Genomic DNA, 18,778 nt, shown 5'->3' with positions numbered 1-18,778 from the left:
TTCTGGAACATTTTGGATTTTATCGGGTCTTACCGTAATTTTTGGAGTTTTCGAGATATTTGGTGTTTTGTTTGAATGAAATTAACCAAATACTTTTATACTTAGTATTTTGTACTGTGTAAATAAGTAAATACTAAATTACTTGGTATTTAGTAACATCCAACAAAATTAGTAGATAGTCCTATGGTGTTTACTTCAACCTAGAAACCTAGAAATACTATTGTACTTAGTATTTAGAAAATAAAATTTTGCCCATCACTGTTACATATGTATGTACATATGCATATTCGTGCAAAATAATTCACTGCCCTTAATTACACAGTCCAACAAATTTAAACTTTTTTCGACAACAGATTAAGCATGGTATAATTTTGAAAGAGAACTGGCCATTGTCGAGAAAATATTTCTTATCAAAAATTAAGGGCGAACAATAAAACTTCCACAGCATTTAAGCAAAAAAATTATGAAAAAGTAGAATACGCCATAACCCCTTAACCACTGTTCAACGAAAATTTTCAGCACGATGTCCTCTTTTCAAAATACTAATCATCATTATTCTGTTTACAATCTTATTAGACATCGAGCTGTGCGAATAGAGCGATTGGGCAACCTGATTATTCTTGTTTAAGCTGAACTATGTATGCCTTTATAAAACCGTTTAAACCAACTTTTTTAAAATGATTTTTTTTTTTCTTAAATTATGAATTACCTTATTTAATTACAGCTGTTGTACATTTTTTAAGCAAATACATTAACACTTTTTCTGCATTTTCTCTATAATTACTTATATGCGCTTTCTTCAGCACAACCATATACGTTAGAGGTCCATTATATAAATAAAGGCTGTGGTAAAACTTTACAGCTAAATCTTGCAATTCCCTCGGCTGCTCTTTGGCAAGATATAAGGAAACATTTTCAGCGATTTCATTTAAATGCTTACCATCAATTTGTATGCTCTGAATGAGATTAGCAAGGTTTTCGAGCAGAATCACTTGTAGTTTATACTCTTGTGTTTGACTGAAAGAAAAAATTAAAAGAAACTATGTATTAGTATTGGGAAAATTAATTATCGGTCATATCTATAGCACGCCATTTCATAGTGATATTGTCTGCCCCTTATGTTTATTTTTTAATTTTCAAGAATTTTCAATTAAAATACAGTTCATTCTCTTACAAACCCCATATAAACCAAAGTTTAAAGCTTTGTAGAAAACTTGTTTTTCGTTTTTAGTATTTATGGCCTATAAGAATTATATTCAACATTTTTTATTGAGCTTGAGGCGATTTTTAAAGAAAATCCATTGTGGAACCAACAACCACATGATCAAGTTTAAATAGCACTGGAATATCTGCGCTTGATTATAGTTGGCTTAACAAATGTAATAATTGGAAAAGCGACAAGAATTTATAAGGGCTTTGTTAGAGAAGGATGGTATTTTAATTGAAACTTCCTTAAAATTTAAAATAAATATAGGTGGCAAACAATATCACTTTAAAATGGCGTGCTATAGATATCACCGATACCGTTCATATGTACATATGAATACATACATATATCGTAACCCCAATGCAGAAATACTCTAATATTTTGTCTGTTTACAGAATAATTAAAAACGGTATACAAGTTAAAGTTTTTCAGTCGCGATTTTCTTAAAAAACTCTTTTCTAATAAAGACTGCAAGTAGTCTTTCGACTCCTGCAGTAAGGTGGACGTTGGCAGACAATGAAGTAGCGTATTTTTGTATTAAGGTACCGATGAAACAAATTCAATAAAACTTACACTGTAATTCCCTCTACTCTGCTATGCTTAGCTGTGTTTCTCAAAAAATCATTTAAAAAGGGTACTACATCGCTACCAAAGCAAAAAAAAATAAATATTATTGTTGCATTAATTAAAAAAAGCGCAGTAACATACTTTACGCTACGTTTTAATATAAATTCCTTGGCATAAGTCGCAAGCACATTCAACAAAGTAAAACAGCGGTTCAAAACAACTGCATCCTTATTGCGGAACTTCTCTACTAAAGGTGACCATATTAAATGTACAAGTGGCAGAAGCTCATCCTCGTAGTCATGCAGCAAAGGCACCCCACAAGCCAAACACTCGAGGGCAAGTATCTGATGAGTTGTTTCTCTAAATCCAACGTATTTCAGTACTTGATTTATTATGTCTTTAACCATCTCAATATGACGTGGCAATTGTGGTTTTAAGTCCACCTCTTCATCCTTCATATCAACATCATCAGCAGCGCTGGTTGCAGGATTTGCATTTGATAAGCTTTCCATATTAGAGGCATCACTTTCTTCGAAAGGACTAGGCCTTTCCAAAATATCTAGCCAATTTCGCAGAGGATCGACGTCTTGCATTTCCTCCACTTGCATCGTCACAGACGCGACATCAGCATTGCTAGTTATCTTCCAACGGGCAACATTTCGCAGGAACGCATTAAAGACACGCAAAAAAGCATCAATATTTTCAGATTGTTGGGATTTGCTGCATTCGTTGCGAATCGTTTGGAAAATGCTCTCTAAATGCGGCAACGATCTTCTACTGCTTAGCTGTAGCACAACTGTGAGTATGTCCACGGCAGCATAACTCTCGGGTGACTACAACATATTATACAAATATTACATAAAAAGAAAATAGGATGCAAAATTTTGATATATGTATGCACATACATATGTAAATAAGTACATACCCGCTTTAAGATTGAATTGAGGTGATAACTGATGTAATCTGTGTGTGTTTCTATTAAATGTGTGACTTGTGCGAATTTCAGAGCCTTTTGTATGGAAACCAGACAAAAGTTGGCCGCTTGGTTAACTATTGTATTGCTACTTGCTAAGAATACATATAGATAAATTTTAATTAACTCATGCATATAAAAACAAATAGATAGCATTACATACCCACTTTCAAAAGCACTTTGTGAAGACAGCGAAATATGTAACGGTCAAACCTGTCGCCGTAAAACAATGAGCAGTGCCCTAAAACGTCCAGTGCTAGGCATGTGTGCAGCACATTGAATTGGGCATCCAACATTGTTACACGTTCAGATTTGTTCACTGGTTATAGAAATAGATAAATATCAGTGATTAATAACTCAATAGGGCGGGACGTAAATAGCAATCGGAAATATTGAGATCTTTCTATTACATATGTACTTGTCTATTAAAAAATTTTAAAATTATCGATTCGTACCAAAAAATACGCCATTATTTAAATTTGCATGATAAACATCGTAGTTGCAATGTTAAAATAAGATATTTTCGGATAATTCTATTAGTCACATCCAGAGGTCGCGAATAACGGTCACCAAGCGCGACGAATACCGAATAAAAAAGACGAAGCATTTTGAAAAAACAGCTTAGCTCCGAAAAAGTCCGAAAAAACTGAAATTTTAAACCAAAAGAACCGAAAATTCTGAAAAAGTACGGAAATGTCCGAAAATCCCCCAAAAATTTCGTGTGTGATTTTTTGGAGGATTTTCTCGCTTGTTGGGAGCTAAAAATAATAAATAACATACAATAAATCCGAAAAAAACCAAGAATACCAAAGAATTTGGGGTTTAGGAAAGTTAAGGATTTTTCCAAAACTAAAAATAAATTTTTTCGGGATTCGTGGCGTCTAATTTTTGGAGACTTTTCTTCCGACTTTTTGATGTTTTCGAGATTTTCGGAACTCAAAATCAATATAAAACACAAAAATGCCGAAAAATTATCTAGTTCTTTAATAAGTAAAACACGAAGAATTCCGAAAAAATTCCTCGGTACTTCAACTCAGTAGTCTTCGTGTTTTTCGGAATTTTTCATGTTTCATATTTTTTTAATTCTGAAAAACTCGAAAAAATCACAACATGACCAAAAAATCTCCTCGGTGCCTTTAAGATGTTTTAGGGATTCTTTCTGTTTAATTTTCCGGGATTTTTCCGAAAGTTGTTTGGAACTAAAAATGAAACACAAAATACGATACGAAATACACGATTTTATATATTTACCTTCATCAAAATTTTTCTCATCATCGGAATCCACGTCTTGTGTTCGAATTTCAACCGCGGATTCATATAAACCCGGTGTCCGATCCACAAACCAGTCAGTTGGCTACATAATGAAAACAGAAACAAAAAAATTAAAATCAAGCTAACAAATATTCGAATATCTGAAATATATACTTTATCTACTTTAAGTCGCCAATTCGCATCCGGTTTCAATGCTAAGTACCAATGGTGGTCATTTAGTATTTCTTCAATAAGAGTTTCCACCAATTCCAAATCATTATGATCTTTGTCTTTTTTGGCAACTGTGCCTACCCAAAGCAGTAAAAGTAGTATCTCATTCATGGACTCATGATTTTGAGCCAACAGTTCCAATAGAAAGTCGTAAACCAAACGATTAAGGCCCTTGGTCTTGCCCAAAGTTTCACAAATATCCTTTACTAAATTAACGCAACGCTCACTATTTAAATATTTATATTGCCTCCAATGCAGTTTTGAAGCCTCAGCATAATCAGATTCCACTACTTCCTTAGTAGCATATTCTTCTTTTAATAAATCGCGGCTTGTTTTCATATCCACTGCAGACAATAGACACCTACAAAGCATTTCTAAATTTTTCGGAACCAAAAATAAACAATTTATTCTCGAAGCACTTAAATTGTTTAGAAATCCTTTTAAAAAAATTAACTCAGCATTTTGTTCAACATCTACGCAACGGTAAATTATACGAGGCAGTTTGGCTAGATGTTCATCGAACAACGTCTCAGCGTATTCATCGAAAATAGTCTCGTTGTCACTACCTACTTGTTGCAGTTGCGATAGTGTCTGCACACACATTCGTCTTATAAGTTTGTCCTCATCCTCTGACATGGCTATTACATTTTCTAGCAAATTCAAAAAGTTACTTGCAAGATTAGGGGCACAACGTTCTATTAGAGTACAGCACATGCGTGCATATTCTGTGCGAACAAGGACGGATTCATGTGAGCGCAAAATGCTTGTCTGTGTATAAACTATACGGAGTTTTTTGGATGTTTCATGAAACCACTCTTTAGAGCGGCCGTTGCTTTGCATGAGCTTGAGTCGATCTTCTATCTGTTCTTTTGAACATTTGCTGCTAATCATATCGTCTTTATCGGGAAATTTGAGACTTTGTTGTAGAACAGTATGAATTAGGGTTTTAAACTCATCTTTACTGTAACTACGTTTGATTATGGCCTCATTCGATTGGTCGAAAACTACACATAATACGCGACTCAACGCTTTAATGGCTATCTGAAAATTTGAGAAAAGTAAAACATAATAGTCTATGCTGTATTAGTAAAAACGTTTCTCTGTAATTAAAGCTATTTGTATGGAATAATACTCATAACTTATGGACTTACTGATTTTAGTGTTTCACCTAATTTATCATCAGCAAGGCAAGTCTTTAATAAGACCGTAACAATTTTAGGCAGAAATATAAAAGTTGTGTCCGCAACTTGATTTCGTAGCACTACATCAGTGAACTCCGCTTCATTATGAACATAGAAAACTGTCATTAGGCACTCAAGAGAAGCGGTTCTAAATATTCAGATCGAAAAATTTACAGTTGAATACTAAGTACACTCTTTTCCATTACTTACACTAATTTACGATATTTTTCTTTTTCAATAAATTCGACCAAAGATAGCAATATTTGGCCTAAAAGCACTGCAGATTGTTGTGTATAAAATGATTCGAGCACGTCGCTACTGGACCGACGCAATACCTCTGAAGTGCACTGAGCTGAAGCTAGTTTTAATTCCTCACTCAAATTGGTTCGAGTTGCAATTGCACCCGGTTCACGGACTTGCTTTAGCACAATTACTAGTAAAGTGCGCAGCTCTTGAACATCTTCCAAATATAATTTGGATACAACAATGCGAACGCAATCTAAAATGCCTGCCATTAAATCCTGGCTTACTCTATAAGAATCCAGTTATTATTGCATATTTTCGTTGATAAAGAATAACATACCCGTTAAGCTCTTCTAACTTAAGTACCAATGGCGCGAGTATCTGTCCATGGAATACTTTCATTTGTCGGAAATTAAATTGCGTGAGTTCACTCCTCAAGCGCTCCAAGTGGGCTCTGTTCGGCGCACGTAGAAACATATCAAGTGCTGGTTTTACTTTGAGAACAAATTGCTCAAACGAAGCCATTTTTAACCTTACATTTAATTTAAATTTTCACGCGAAATTTTTCATATGGATAAAACTCAATGCAAGAAAATGCAAACACGCCGGCTCCTTGCGATGTAAACAATTAAATTTCATACAAAAAAATTAAATCAGCTGTTTTCAAGGTCGATGAAACAGCTGGCAATTGTTAAAATTTATCGATTACTTTAGCTTCGTTTATTAAACTTATTAGGTTTGTTCCACACGAGGCCGCGGATACCCGCGGTAATAGAGAGCGAATACGTTCCACTTCTGGCTTGTTAATGTCTTCTTCTGTATTCACGAAACAGCCCGGACTTTTTTTCCGGGCGCAAATGTGCAAAGGGCAATTTGAAATAAGAGCCGTTGTTTAAATCCGAAACAAAATTTATAACTTATACCATGTTCTGACCGACAACGAAAACACTTTGAAAACGTGTTTTGGGAGTGTGTGCTGAAGGCTGTTCACATCGGCTGTTAGTGTTTTCGATGACATTTCTTACATCCTCTCATTACAGTTTTGCTACACAAAAACAAAACCAAAATGCTTTTCCCTCATTTTCTTTTCATTAGCAACCTCTTACTTTCATTCTTATTTTACTTTTGCCAGCCAATTAACAATAAATCCGAAATGGCGTATTAATGATGATAAAATATGACTTCCACTTCGATAAATAATCGAAAAAAACGAATGAAGACACCGATTGGAATGAGTGGAACGTGAGTTTTCAAGTAGTTTTCAGCGAAAGCTGGTTTTCGTTTGACAGATTTTACATTGACGAAAACACAAGTTTTAAGTCGAAAACCAGTTTTAGCAACGAAAACATGTTTTCGATGTCGGTCAGAACATGGTATTAGGGTTTACACCGGACAATATTGTCAAAATGATGTGTTTGTTGTAATATGAATTCGCCGTATTTACAACAAACACATCATTTGACATGTCTTGACAATATTGTCCGGTGTAAACCTAAGTAAAACATAAAGTGGAAAATACCACAGAATTTTCAGGAAATGTAGTTAATTAGTAATTTTATTAGCTATATAAGATACATACACTGTAAGTTCGTGCGCAAGGGCAACCCTATACTTTACTCTACAATTGGAGAGTTAATAAAGTTAGTGCAGCGAGCAGAAGCAAGTCGAAATACCGTCAAGAAACAAGGAAAACAACGAGAAGAACGAGAGCTCAGCCAATTAGCTGAAAATATAATTTAATTGTATGATATGTAGTTTAAATAAATAATTTAATTTCATTTTTTCATTGTACCTAAATAATCATCGTGTCACGTCAAAGCTGACATAATAAACACATTTCTATTTTTAAAGTCGAGTTCATTTTTTATGTACACGTAAAATCATTGGCGCGTATTCATAGTCCACCCACTAAGTCGAAACTAATAAAGTTGCAACTTAAATTTAAGTACCAACTTAAAATTCACTTCTATTCATAGTCGCATTTCAGACTTCTACTAAGTAGTTTTAACTTAGTTTTACGATATTGCAAAACGAGTGTGAAAATGAATAATTTTTCTTTACGATATTTTGGAAAAATTACATTTTTATTAAATAATGTCTATGTATATATATAAAATCTGACTGATTCTGACTAGACCGGTCTCGTACGGGATCGCAACTTATTTAGAGGTTTTCGATTACCGTCTGCATTACCTTTTCCCACTGGGCACTTTCAACTTAACTCCGCAAAAACAATGAAACTGCCATCCTGATAAATTTTGTCTACTTTTCTATCGACTTTATATCGCATCTAGAAAAAATCGGTGCCCGCGCGACTAAATAGAGGTTTTGGGAATATCCTTGCATAAAACTAAATCCTGGATGAAATTTANAAATGAAACTGCCATCCTGATAAATTTTGTCTACTTTTCTATCGACTTTATATCGCATCTAGAAAAAATCGGTGCCCGCGCGACTAAACAGAGGTTTTGGGAATATCCTTGCATAAAACTAAATCCTGGATGAAATTTAGTTTCGCTGCCCCAGATCATTTAAATTTCTTTTTACGAACCGGCGACTTCAAGCAGCAGCTAACAAGGGTAATGTCAATTGTAAAAGCTTTCAACCAGTCAGTAAGCACTACGGCAGACTCAAAACATACAAATCGAGTTTGTTTGCTGCAACCCATGGAATCCGATTACACGGCAATAGATTTAAGCTCAGGTAAGAACGTGATAGGACGCACACGCGAAACTGGAATTAGAGATGTCCGTTGCTCCAAACGTCAGCTGGAGTTGGACGTTGACATGGAAAAGCCATGCGCAAAAATGCGAGTGATTGGTATAAATCCTTGTAGCGTTAATGGCTTGATGGTTATGCAAAATACAGAGTGCAAACTGGAACATGGTGATATAATCGAACTCGTTTACGGCAAACATCAATTCGAGTTACAATTCAAACCGCCACCTTTAGCGGAATCAAAAACCAACCAGAAAAATGTGCAGAGGCTACAAAGTACAGCAGATGAAATATCTTCGGTAAGTAAGAACTGTGTAAGCGGTTCTGGGCATTGGGAATCAATAGAAAATGGGGCCATGATGGTTTATACAGACGCAGGGGTCAAAGCAGCAAACAAAATTGCTGCCTATGATATTGATGGAACCATTATTACGACGAAATCGGGCAACGTTTTTCCAAAACATGCTGATGATTGGCAGATAATTTACCCTGAAGTGCGAAAAAAACTAAAATTATTGCATCAGAGTGGCTATAAAATTTGCTTTTTCACTAACCAAGGAGGTATTGCTAGCGGTAAAATAAAGTTGGATGACTTTAAACGCAAAATAAAAGAAATACTTCAAAAATTGGACGTCCCGGTCCAGGTATTTATCGCTGTAGAAGAAGGCCTTTATAGAAAGCCCTTAACTGGAATGTGGCAGTACTTGGTGGAGCATCAAAATGAAATCGTAGAAATAGATTTGGCAAAAAGCTTTTATGTAGGTGACGCTGCCGGACGACCAGAAAGCGGTAGTGGCAAAAACAAACGTAAAAAAGACCATTCCTTGACAGATCGTCGATTCGCTGCTAACATAGGAGTTTCATTTTACACACCTGAGGAGCATTTTCTAGCTAAACCGACGGAGCAGTGGATTAAACCTGAATATGAACCGGCAGAGGTTGTAAATAATACACACATTCCACTATTAGAGCCAGAAAATGTAGAACTACCTAGTGACGAAACCGAAATGATCATCATGGTGGGATTGCCGGGCTCAGGTCAGTTTCAAAAAATTGTATTTGATCAAAAACTTTTCTTTTTTCATTCTAAAAAACTATTTTTTTCGTTTTAGGTAAAAGCTTTTTTTGTCGCGAATATTTGGAGAAACATAATTACACTATAGCAAACGCAGACAAAGCTGGAAGTACTCAAACGTGCATTAAAATTTGTGAAAAGGCATTGGCAGATGGTAAATCGTGTGTTGTTGACAATACAAATGTCGACGTCGAATCGCGTAAGAAGTTTATAAAGCTTGCCCAGCAGTACAAAGTGCCGTGTCGATGCTTCGTTATGAATGTGCCCGTAGACCAAGTGAGACATAACATAAAATACAGACAATTGACAGATAAAAGTCATTCAAAGATAAATGAGATGGTCTTTAATATGATGAAGAAAAAGTATACAGATCCATCTAAAGACGAAGGTTTCTCACATACAGTCAAAGTGAATTTAAAGCCAAAATTTAAAAGTGCAGTTGAAGAGCAATTATATAAGTTATATTTGTTAGAAAAGTAAGTTCGATTTGAGAAAAATGCCTAATAATACTAAGTATGAATGTTCCTTTATCAAAGTAAGAGTATTAATCCAAGGTAAATATGCGCTTTGCGATATCGTCAATTAGCCAATCCATAGCGCCTAGCAATTTTTCACCAGTTACGGCACTCACACCCACAACCAGCCAATGATGTGTAGTTATATCGTCTAGCTCGAGAATCTGAAACGAAGAAAAATATTGGACAGATGTATAAATGTATTCACATTCGTTGCGACATTTATATAAATATTGGGAGTGTCTACTTACACGCGACACGGTCACAATTACCGCATATTCACGGTAAAAATTAAAGATTATCCACGGTAAAAATCACCGTAAATCCATTGTAAAAATTACAGTAGATCCACGGTAAGATTATTGTAAATTTTTACCGGGGATATACGGTAATTTTTACCTTGCATGTACGGTATTTTTTACCGTGGATATAAGGTAATTTTACCGTGGCGCATGTGTGTAGACACTGCCATAAATATTACATCTTTGATATCATTTGCGCTGAGGGCACCAGGTAAGTCCTGTTTGTTCGCTAGTACTAGCAGTGTAGCGCCGGCAAGCCTTTCCTCTTGTAACAACACTCTAAGTTCTTGTTTACATGACTCAAGACGCATACGATCTGCACTGTCAACTACCCACACTAGCCCGTCAGTTGATTCAAAGTAGTTGCGCCAATAAGAACGTAGCGACTTCTGACCGCCTACATCCCACAGATTCAGCATATATCCATTGTGCTCTAGTGTTTTTATATTGAAACCCAATGTTGGCGAAATTGTGTCTATGGACTCGCCGTTAAATCTCTTTAATATTGTTGTTTTACCGGCATTATCCAGTCCGCTAAATAAAAATTGGTTGAGAAAAATCATAGATGACTCACTAAAGCGTATCACATTTTACATACAGCAGTAAAATTCGCATCTCCTTTTCTTTTTGACGCATTTTCTTTAAGACTGAAAGAAATCCCATGTTTGTTTTATTCCTTTTTAGTCTTTAGATAATTCACTTAAAATCAATTTTAATTTCCATATGCGCTAGGTGCGTTTTGTTTATTTCCCCAATGATAATTATTTTGTGATAGTGATGGAAAAATATCGATTAAAGGTTAAGTTACATACCATAATGCCATAGCCATAGCCATAACTAGGGCTGTTCGATATTTAAGAAAGTATCAATATCATAAATCGATTTAATTCGTTGCAGGTAAAATCGATATGGCGATATATCGGGCTGAACAATATCGATATCGGAAAAATCGATGTTGAAAATCCTACTCCCAATTGAATAGAATATTAGTCCCCTTTCAGACACGTCAAGTCTTGCTTTCAAGTCTGCTCGTTCGTAGGCGAAGGAGGTGAGAAGAGAGGGGAAGAGTACAGATACTTCCGTACCGTCAATTCGTTTCAAGTTTTCTTGTCTCCTTTGATCTTTTCGTTGCTTCCCATTTAAAGAATCAAGAACTTGAATTCAATTAATGCTTGAAATACAATACCGGCGAACGGCAAACTTCGCCGAATTGGGCGATGCTGTCGTTCACCGTTCGCCCATCTATTTCGCCTACTTAAACAGAATTAGAGCGTTAGCGAAAACAGCTGATCCCATTTGGTCCCCTTTATAATTTGGGTGACCATATTTATAAAAAACTAAACCATATTCAGAAATGAGGAAATGATAACAAATATAAATGTAAAACAAAAAAAGATTATTATAAATAATTTGTTTCAAGCCAGATTTAACGAATCCACAATTATATTTTTCAAACAACAAAAAAAAATCGTGTTTAGGTTGTTTTCTTTTAAAACTTTGAAAGCAAAAAACAAATACGGCCACCTTTGGCAAGCACAGCTGTCATCGCCCAGCAGGGCGATAGAAATAAATCTATCGCCATGAAACGCCGCCAAGCGAACTTCGCATTTCGCTTTGGCTGTGTTCAATTTCATATGCTTGCGGGTGTTCTACTTTTGACAGCGCGAATTTCGCTGTGGTGAGTTCGCCGTTCGCCGGCATTGTATTTCAGCTATCAAGTTGACGCGTGTGGAAGCAAATAGAAAACACAAAATAGACTGCGAAAAAAATTGCCTTCAAGACTTGACGTGTCTGAAAGAGGACTTAGACCTGCCTATCAACTCACCTTATTGTGTTATTTCCATCTTGTATATTTACTGAGGATTAAAACAGCATGCCGGCTGACTCAAGCGGTTTTTCAAACTTAAGAGCTAAATAAATCACACAAGTTGCTGATTAAATCAACTTCAGTATTTTCCTATACACTTTTTTGTAGATGAAAAACAAATTTCAACTTAAATATCGATTTTGAGGGTAAAGTATCGATGTCTACGATATATCGACCTTGGAATATCGATTCAAAAAATCGATTATCGTGCCACGAAATATCGATATTCAGAATAATCGATACGATATCGAACATTCTTCGAGAGGATAGGGGTATTCTCTGAGTCTTGCAAAGCCCTTGCACGGTGCACGGATTGCACGGTAAAAACCGGTTTTCGTATGGGACAGCTTTGCAAACCGTGCAATCCGTGCACCGTGCAAGGGCTTTGCAAGACTCAGTGAATACCCCTGATATGTATTTGCATCTGTAAATGTGATTCTTTCGTTATTCGCATGGTAATTCGGTCTGAATTACCTACAAAATTTTTTATGGCGAATTATGTAATTCGAAGCGTAATTGGACTGCGAATGACGAATGGTAGGGCGAGTTTACGTGCATTATAACCATTTGAATTCATTTCCCATACAATAGATAATTAAGTGAAAGTTCACTCCGTTCTGTTAATTCCATTATAACCCAAGCATAAGTCAAATCATCGATGTTTTGAAAAACATCGCAGATGTTTCTTTACTAATTTTTCATTACCGAAAAAAAGAACGCATTCCAGTTTTGGTTTAGTTCTGCACGAGAACAAAATTTAATGTCAAGAATATTCCTATAAAAGAACAAAACGGGAACAAAAGTGTTGAGAGCAGTTTAAACGGGAACAAAATGAGGACAAACGATTTGGGAAAGTTTTCGTAAAGAAGTCAATACAAACAAAACTCTCGGGTACGTTCTCAAGAAGAACAGAATGAGAAGGAAACCTTTGGGAACGTTTAAGAACGAAAATATCGAGAACGTTTTCAAGGAGGATAAATTAAGAACAAAAGTCGGGAACGTTCTGCTATAGAACAAAACGAGAGCAAAACTTTTGAGAACTTGACGTTAATAATAAGACGAGCGTCTGCATGTTATGATGAAAAGTCGCTACAGTGAGAAGTACAATTGTTAATTGTGAGCCAGAGGAAAGCCGGATATTTTAACTTCCAGATTGTTTATTTTTATGCGCAACTGTCCACTTACGGAACAGCTTTTAATTTTCTGTACACGAAAAGTTCGTGTCTAAAGTCTTTCGTTTACTTTATTGGTATAAATATCTTTCAGTTCTTTTTTGATCAGTTTTACTATTCAAACATTTCAAACTAATGGGCCGCTACGGAAAACATTTTGCTCTCGCTTTCATTCTTATGGGCTGGTTTTGCTTACGAGTAAAAGCACATTTAGCGCATTTAGCTCTAAATGCTACTCTAAATGTACATTTATCCATACAAAATTCGTCACTAAATGCAACTCCATTTTTGCATTAAGAATCTAAATGCTAAAAGCAACCCTGTGATCTTCCAAAATTTCCACGATTCGAACTGGTTTAATGAGAAAAAGTGGCAAAATTGCTTTTTCGAGTATACAGTCGCTAGCTGCGTTTCAGTGATCGCTGATCGAGATTTCATTTATTATTTTACATTATTTGGATAAAGAAAAGTTACGCAAATTTAACATCGATATGATGCTGATAGAAATCTGGATTAATTTGTGATCAACTCTGTTTGTTTTGTTTCCTAATTAAGTGAGGAAATTATAATTGACAGCACCGACAAATGAATATATACACAAACAAATGTTCGGTTATGGTTAAAACAATTCAAGTTTTTGTATTGAATTTTCGGTTTAGAATTTATTTTTTCCTTTTCAGTAGGTGTTTTTGCACATTATCTTCTCCGTGAGAATTTATCGTAATAGATACGGATCTGAATAAGCGACTGGAACACGGCTGTTTGTCAAAAGCATACGATTTCGAACTTGCGTAAATGTACATTTGCTAAATGCGGTAGCATGAACGCTCTTCGAAAACATATGTTCGAAAGTGCTAAATGTTGCATTTTAAATGCAGCAAAAACGCTGCATTACAGGCTTCTTTACCAGTCAGAAAGTTACTCAGACTTTAGTTCCCAAAAAGACGAATGGTAAATTGCTTCCAGATATGTTGAATAAGGAAAATGTAGAGACGCTAGCGATTTTATTTACTTGTGGCGATGAAGATAGTTGATAGGGGTTCCACACCTTGGAAATAGTATGGGGATTACTCAGGCAAAACCTTTATTATCATCAGTTGAGGAGTAAGCAGCAGCTGTGTATTTATATACCGCGGCAGTAAATACTGGTCGCCATAAGGGAATCTGCATTATGCTAGACAAATTATTAGAGAAAACTCTTCTTTATTTATCATGTCGTCATGTCCATATTTTGGAAGTTGTTTTAAAGAGAGTTTTCAATTGCAAAATGTACCTCAACCAGATATTTTTCTAAAATTCCAGAAACCAGACCGGACTTCATTTATTGACCGCCACTTCCTTCATCGGCATTTCCTTCCGCTTTCGATAATCGTACTTCGAATTTCTTACAACAGTGTACCCACCCAAAAGTGAACAAGCACTTAAGGGTAAAAAATTACCCTAATGACGGCAGGCAGCAGCAGCCGGCGACTGGCCATTCATGAATGTATGACGCGCGCGCCTCAGTCGAATACGGACCGGTGTGCAAGAGCGACGTGTTTGAAAATGTGTCGGAGTGGTTTTAAAAGCGAGTGCGTTTATTACACAAATAGTTAGCTTGCCAACTAGTAAATTTACAATTGAAACAACATGTGTCTAAAAGGTGAAAGATGTGTTAAAATCTTAAAATAAGAGCAAATGCTTACGAGGTAAAAACTAATTTTTTAAAAGCAATATGTATTTATATACCAATGCGTGTCAAAGGGAAAAGTCGGTGAACAAGTGCAAGTGAAAATTCAAGCAAATATTAAATTTTCGTTACAAATAATGTGTCTCTGGTGAGAAACTTTAAAATGCCATTTCTTGTGTGTGCAGTTAAGTAAATCTACATTATATGGACGTTAAATTTAAATTCCTCTTGGTGGGAATTATGGGCCATAAAATATGCTGGAGCTCCGTGCTATGAACAGGCGATTTAAACTACAGATTTCAGTGACGAACTATGTTAGGCCGATGGTAGAAGAAAACCTGTAAAACCGCCTTGCCAGTCGTATATATATGTACGTATGAACATACGTATGTATGTATGGATGGATGTGCTTTTGTACATGCCTAGCGACTCAGTCCAGTCGGCATAAGCTAAATAAGCAAGCCACCGAGGCAATCAAAGAATCTTAATAGGAGAAGCATCGCCGCGATATTGATGCAACTAACAATGAGAATTATGTGTACGTTAAATAGCGCTTTGTCGGCGAAAAATTGTTTGGAGTTAAGTCACTTCATGGCAATAGCAGAAGAGCGTGTACTGGGCTGAAATTATCAGAGATAAAAAATGGATTTATATATAGTAAAATTATGCTGAATGTAAAATTGTTCGAGTGTTGAACGTTACAATTTTCCTAAATTCGCGCTTGGGTAAAATAAATCCGCATCCGCAGCATCACTTAAAATAAAAGACGAAAACAACATCAAATTTGTATTAATAATGCTTTATATAAAACAGTAACAACAATTCTGATTCCGGTGCAATAATAAGATACACAAAGAAAAAAAACTCCGCGGGCAAGCTGCCTATGGCCAAACGCAAGCTGTTTCGTTAACCCAGCGGGAAGACGAAAGGCCGATTGAGCTGAACAACAAAGGCGCGCGTTGCCTGTGTCTGTGCTGAGGATTTATTATAGGAGTCTGTTCTGGAAGTTGTTTTTCCAGTTTTTGCGATTTAAATCACGTTGAGCATTAAAGTAGTATGAATGTGCCGGTGAGAAGGAGATGAAGAAAATTTTTATATTCATAGCATATACATAGTACTTATCCATGTACATATGTACATACATATGTATGTACATATATACACGCGTAAAATAATACAATGCTCTTCTGGAGCAGCTTTTACAGTGTAATTGATAATGCGAAAATGTTTAAACAAAATTTTAACGGGAAAATAGAAAATAGTTAAATATAAATATAAATATGTAGGTATGTATATGTACGTGTGTTATCTAAATGTCTGTGAAGCGATTAGAATGAAGCAAGAATNCGCAATCAATAGTAAATATTCAAGAGATATGTAAGTTTAATCAACAAAGTATGTAGTTAAATATAAATATAAATATGTAGGTATGTATATGTACGTGTGTTATCTAAATGTCTGTGAAGCGATTAGAATGAAGCAAGAATAAAGAAAATAAAGGTTGAGAAATTGTGAAAGTGTCTGTGCCAACAAAACCTCAGAGTGCCTCAGAGCGTAATCAAGTAGATAAAGAAAATCTACTCTCATCAATTCACACTGCCACATTCCTAAGCCAAATAGGAGAAAATTGCAATTTTGCATTGCGTAAAGTGTTTCAAATTGCATTGCAAGCATTAAAAAAAATACAAAAACCAAACAGCCGGCCGGCGACTCACTCATTTTGCCCGCGAATCACAAATACTTTCGTTTATAATCTCCACATTAAAATTTACTTACTCTTCCAATTCGAATACGCTGTGCGCCGAAGATGCCGTTCGTACAGCGCGTCGTTCAACCGACGCGGCTGGCGCTAGCTTCCACCTCCAGCGCTGATGAGCGCGCGCGAGCCACCAAATTCCACTGCACACCAGGCAAATGTAAAAACAACAACTGCATCAATAAACAAACTACACAAATACAACAAACACAACAATCGAATGGAGAACACGTGAGAGAGGAAGCTTGCATTGAGAGCACTGGCGGTGATGGTGGTGGTGTAAATTCAAGGACAACAACCAGTGCCAAGGACACTGCACAGCAGCAGCAGCAGCAATCGAGGAGTCTTGCAGCAACACCCACCGCCGGTGTTAACCAAACGCCCACTACCACTATTACCAGAGCAATAATACATGTGTCACAACAAAACGGCGAAACAACGAACACGCTCGACTTCACTACAAAAACAACCGCCACATCAGCACCAACTACGCCAATGCGTGACATTGTCGATTGCTCTAATCATCTTCATCATCATCATCATAATCAAGCAAATGGCTATACATGCAGTTTCAGTTATGCCACCGATACGGAAGAAGAAATCTCTGTGGCAACAACATCTACTCCAACAGCTGGACCGGTGCTTTCTTTGAAAAAGCTTAAGCATCATGTGGAGTTTTTGTCCACTGTTCCTTCACCGACACGCAGCGTCAGTGCTGGCGAAATGCACGGACCACAACAACAACAACATCAACAACGCCAATTGCAATTGCAGCGCCAACGTCAACAACAGCAGCGTACGCAATCGCCAACAGCCGCAAAAATTGTCTCCGGTCATGAATTTGAATCAATTAGTAATCTAACGCTGAGCAACGCTTTACGTCAATTGGCATCGCTGGTGCTATTAGCAAGCGATATATTCGATGAGCTGCACAGCGAGCTGCTTTCGGTGGGCGAGCGGGCACGCAATGTACAAAGAAAAGTTTTAGCTGTGGAGCAGCGCGTCTCCGCCTACAATCCGAAGATGGTCACAGTTCGTAAGTGTCTAAACTATGCCATTTTTAATCACTTATTTATTTAATTGTTTTGTACTTAAAAAACACAATTTTAGTGCACGATTGGCTTTCTATTAGGGCTGGAAGTGCTTTTTTGAATAGCCGAATATCTGAATATAGATATGATTAAAAAACAAATCTAATCTCCGGATATTAACCTGATATTCGGATGAGAAAAATTAAAGCCTATTAACCGGTTCAATAAATAGAACGGATATTTTTTTTTTTAGATTGGCGCTTACACATATGTTAGTGTTTGGCCGAGCTTCTCCTCCGACTTGTGGCGTGCGCCTTGGTGTTGTCACACAAATCGGAGGGACCTACAGTTTTACGCCGACTCCTAAGGGCGATTGTATTTTTATGAGAAGCTGTTTTTCATGGCAGAAATACACTCGGAGGTTTGCCATTGCCTGCCGTGGGACGAGCGCTGTTAAGAAACAACCTTTTTCCATATTTTTTGCGATGTTGCTTTGACCAGGGCTTGAACCCAGGTGCTGATGAGTTAAAGCGCGCACTGCTTACCACTACACCACAGCGGACGAACGGATATTAACTAACGAATATTCGAATACACGAATAGTCCCAGCCCTACTCGCTATACATATTTATATGTATCTACTTGTATCTATTTATTTAATGTAAATATCAGTAGTATTGTCTAGTTAGGAAAAAGTAGCTTTTTACTGTGAGGCTAACTACAAGGATCGAAAACATGATTTTGCGTATTTTAAGGGTTGTGGAACCGTCGTCATCTTGAAAATAAGGTTAATCAACATATGTCCCCAATACACTGAAAGACTCAATTTACAAAATTACACATCATCAACATTTTTTTAAAGTAGGCTAAATTTTTATTTTTTTGGTCTAAATAACTTGCATACAAACAGGCTCCTGTCTCTTGCAATTCATCAGCGCCCTCAATGTCTCTATGCCAGTGTACCTAGACAAGAGGGACGACCATTAAGCGCAGCTTCGTTTTGCATGCTTTAACAAGGTC

The 18,778-nt window shown here is 36.5% G+C and overlaps 4 protein-coding genes across 10 annotated transcripts; 2 read left to right on the top strand and 2 right to left on the bottom strand.

Annotated features, from left to right (window-relative positions):
• Positions 1-57: 57 nt before the first annotated feature.
• On the bottom strand, positions 58-6,276 carry Tti1 (Telo2 interacting protein 1). Its single transcript, XM_017616069.1, has 10 exons — positions 5,994-6,276; positions 5,621-5,941; positions 5,381-5,558; positions 4,173-5,270; positions 3,999-4,101; positions 2,911-3,066; positions 2,700-2,842; positions 1,916-2,607; positions 1,781-1,852; positions 58-1,017 (listed from the first exon to the last, which is right to left on the bottom strand). The coding sequence occupies exons 1-10, from the start codon at positions 6,176-6,178 to the stop codon at positions 711-713; spliced, it is 3,255 nt and encodes a 1,084-aa protein (XP_017471558.1). The 5' UTR covers positions 6,179-6,276; the 3' UTR covers positions 58-710.
• Positions 6,277-8,035: 1,759 nt separating this feature from the next.
• PNKP (Polynucleotide kinase 3'-phosphatase) lies at positions 8,036-9,947 on the top strand. The gene is made up of 2 exons (XM_017616066.1): positions 8,036-9,409; positions 9,484-9,947. The coding sequence occupies exons 1-2, from the start codon at positions 8,155-8,157 to the stop codon at positions 9,924-9,926; spliced, it is 1,698 nt and encodes a 565-aa protein (XP_017471555.1). The 5' UTR covers positions 8,036-8,154; the 3' UTR covers positions 9,927-9,947.
• Positions 9,873-11,082, bottom strand: Arl2 (ADP ribosylation factor-like 2). The gene is made up of 3 exons (XM_017616068.1): positions 10,862-11,082; positions 10,443-10,797; positions 9,873-10,125 (listed from the first exon to the last, which is right to left on the bottom strand). The coding sequence occupies exons 1-3, from the start codon at positions 10,924-10,926 to the stop codon at positions 9,991-9,993; spliced, it is 555 nt and encodes a 184-aa protein (XP_017471557.1). The 5' UTR covers positions 10,927-11,082; the 3' UTR covers positions 9,873-9,990.
• Positions 11,083-14,624: 3,542 nt separating this feature from the next.
• Positions 14,625-17,979, top strand: LOC108362912 (uncharacterized). Of its 7 annotated transcripts, none has more exons than XR_001847534.1 (2): positions 14,625-14,990; positions 16,168-16,228. XR_001847534.1 is itself a non-coding variant. In XM_017616064.1 (2 exons), exon 2 carries the CDS (start codon positions 16,779-16,781, stop codon positions 17,805-17,807), a length of 1,029 nt encoding a protein of 342 aa, XP_017471553.1. In that variant the 5' UTR covers positions 14,649-14,944; positions 16,438-16,778; the 3' UTR covers positions 17,808-17,979. The 7 variants fall into 7 exon arrangements, 3 of the variants coding, with proteins under 3 accessions (XP_017471553.1, XP_017471552.1, XP_017471554.1); XR_001847532.1 differs by having other exon boundaries at positions 14,625-15,341; positions 16,168-16,220; XR_001847535.1 differs by lacking the exon at positions 16,168-16,228 and adding an exon at positions 15,046-15,826 and having other exon boundaries at positions 14,637-14,944.
• The last annotated feature ends 799 nt before the right edge of the window (positions 17,980-18,778 follow it).

The sequence above is a fragment of the Rhagoletis zephyria genome, unplaced genomic scaffold (genome assembly GCF_001687245.7).
Source record: "Rhagoletis zephyria isolate East Lansing unplaced genomic scaffold, Rhagoletis_zephyria_1.1 Rzeph_scaffold_01142, whole genome shotgun sequence".
NCBI classification, from domain to species: domain Eukaryota; kingdom Metazoa; phylum Arthropoda; class Insecta; order Diptera; family Tephritidae; genus Rhagoletis; species Rhagoletis zephyria.
Note: the sequence above shows the minus strand (reverse complement) of the source record. Positions and strands in the feature narration are given on the sequence as shown.

Excerpts from the sequence above, each read along its gene's own strand:
- Tti1 (XM_017616069.1), bottom strand. The coding sequence starts at position 6,178 with ATGGCTTCGTTTGAGCAATTTGTTCTCAAAGTAAAACCAGCACTTGAT. Across the intron at positions 2,843-2,910 it reads CAAAGTGCTTTTGAAAGTGG|CAAGTAGCAATACAATAGTT; the intron begins GTATGTAATGCT and ends ATGTATTCTTAG. Across the intron at positions 1,853-1,915 it reads ATATTAAAACGTAGCGTAAA|CGATGTAGTACCCTTTTTAA; the intron begins GTATGTTACTGC and ends TTGCTTTGGTAG.
- PNKP (XM_017616066.1), top strand. The coding sequence starts at position 8,155 with ATGAAATTTAGTTTCGCTGCCCCAGATCATTTAAATTTCTTTTTACGA. Across the intron at positions 9,410-9,483 it reads GGTGGGATTGCCGGGCTCAG|GTAAAAGCTTTTTTTGTCGC; the intron begins GTCAGTTTCAAA and ends TTTTCGTTTTAG.
- Arl2 (XM_017616068.1), bottom strand. The coding sequence starts at position 10,926 with ATGGGATTTCTTTCAGTCTTAAAGAAAATGCGTCAAAAAGAAAAGGAG. Across the intron at positions 10,798-10,861 it reads GAGATGCGAATTTTACTGCT|CGGACTGGATAATGCCGGTA; the intron begins GTATGTAAAATG and ends ATTTTTATTTAG. Across the intron at positions 10,126-10,442 it reads GCGCAAATGATATCAAAGAT|ATTCTCGAGCTAGACGATAT; the intron begins GTAATATTTATG and ends TCTTCGTTTCAG.
- LOC108362912 (XM_017616064.1), top strand. The coding sequence starts at position 16,779 with ATGCCGTTCGTACAGCGCGTCGTTCAACCGACGCGGCTGGCGCTAGCT.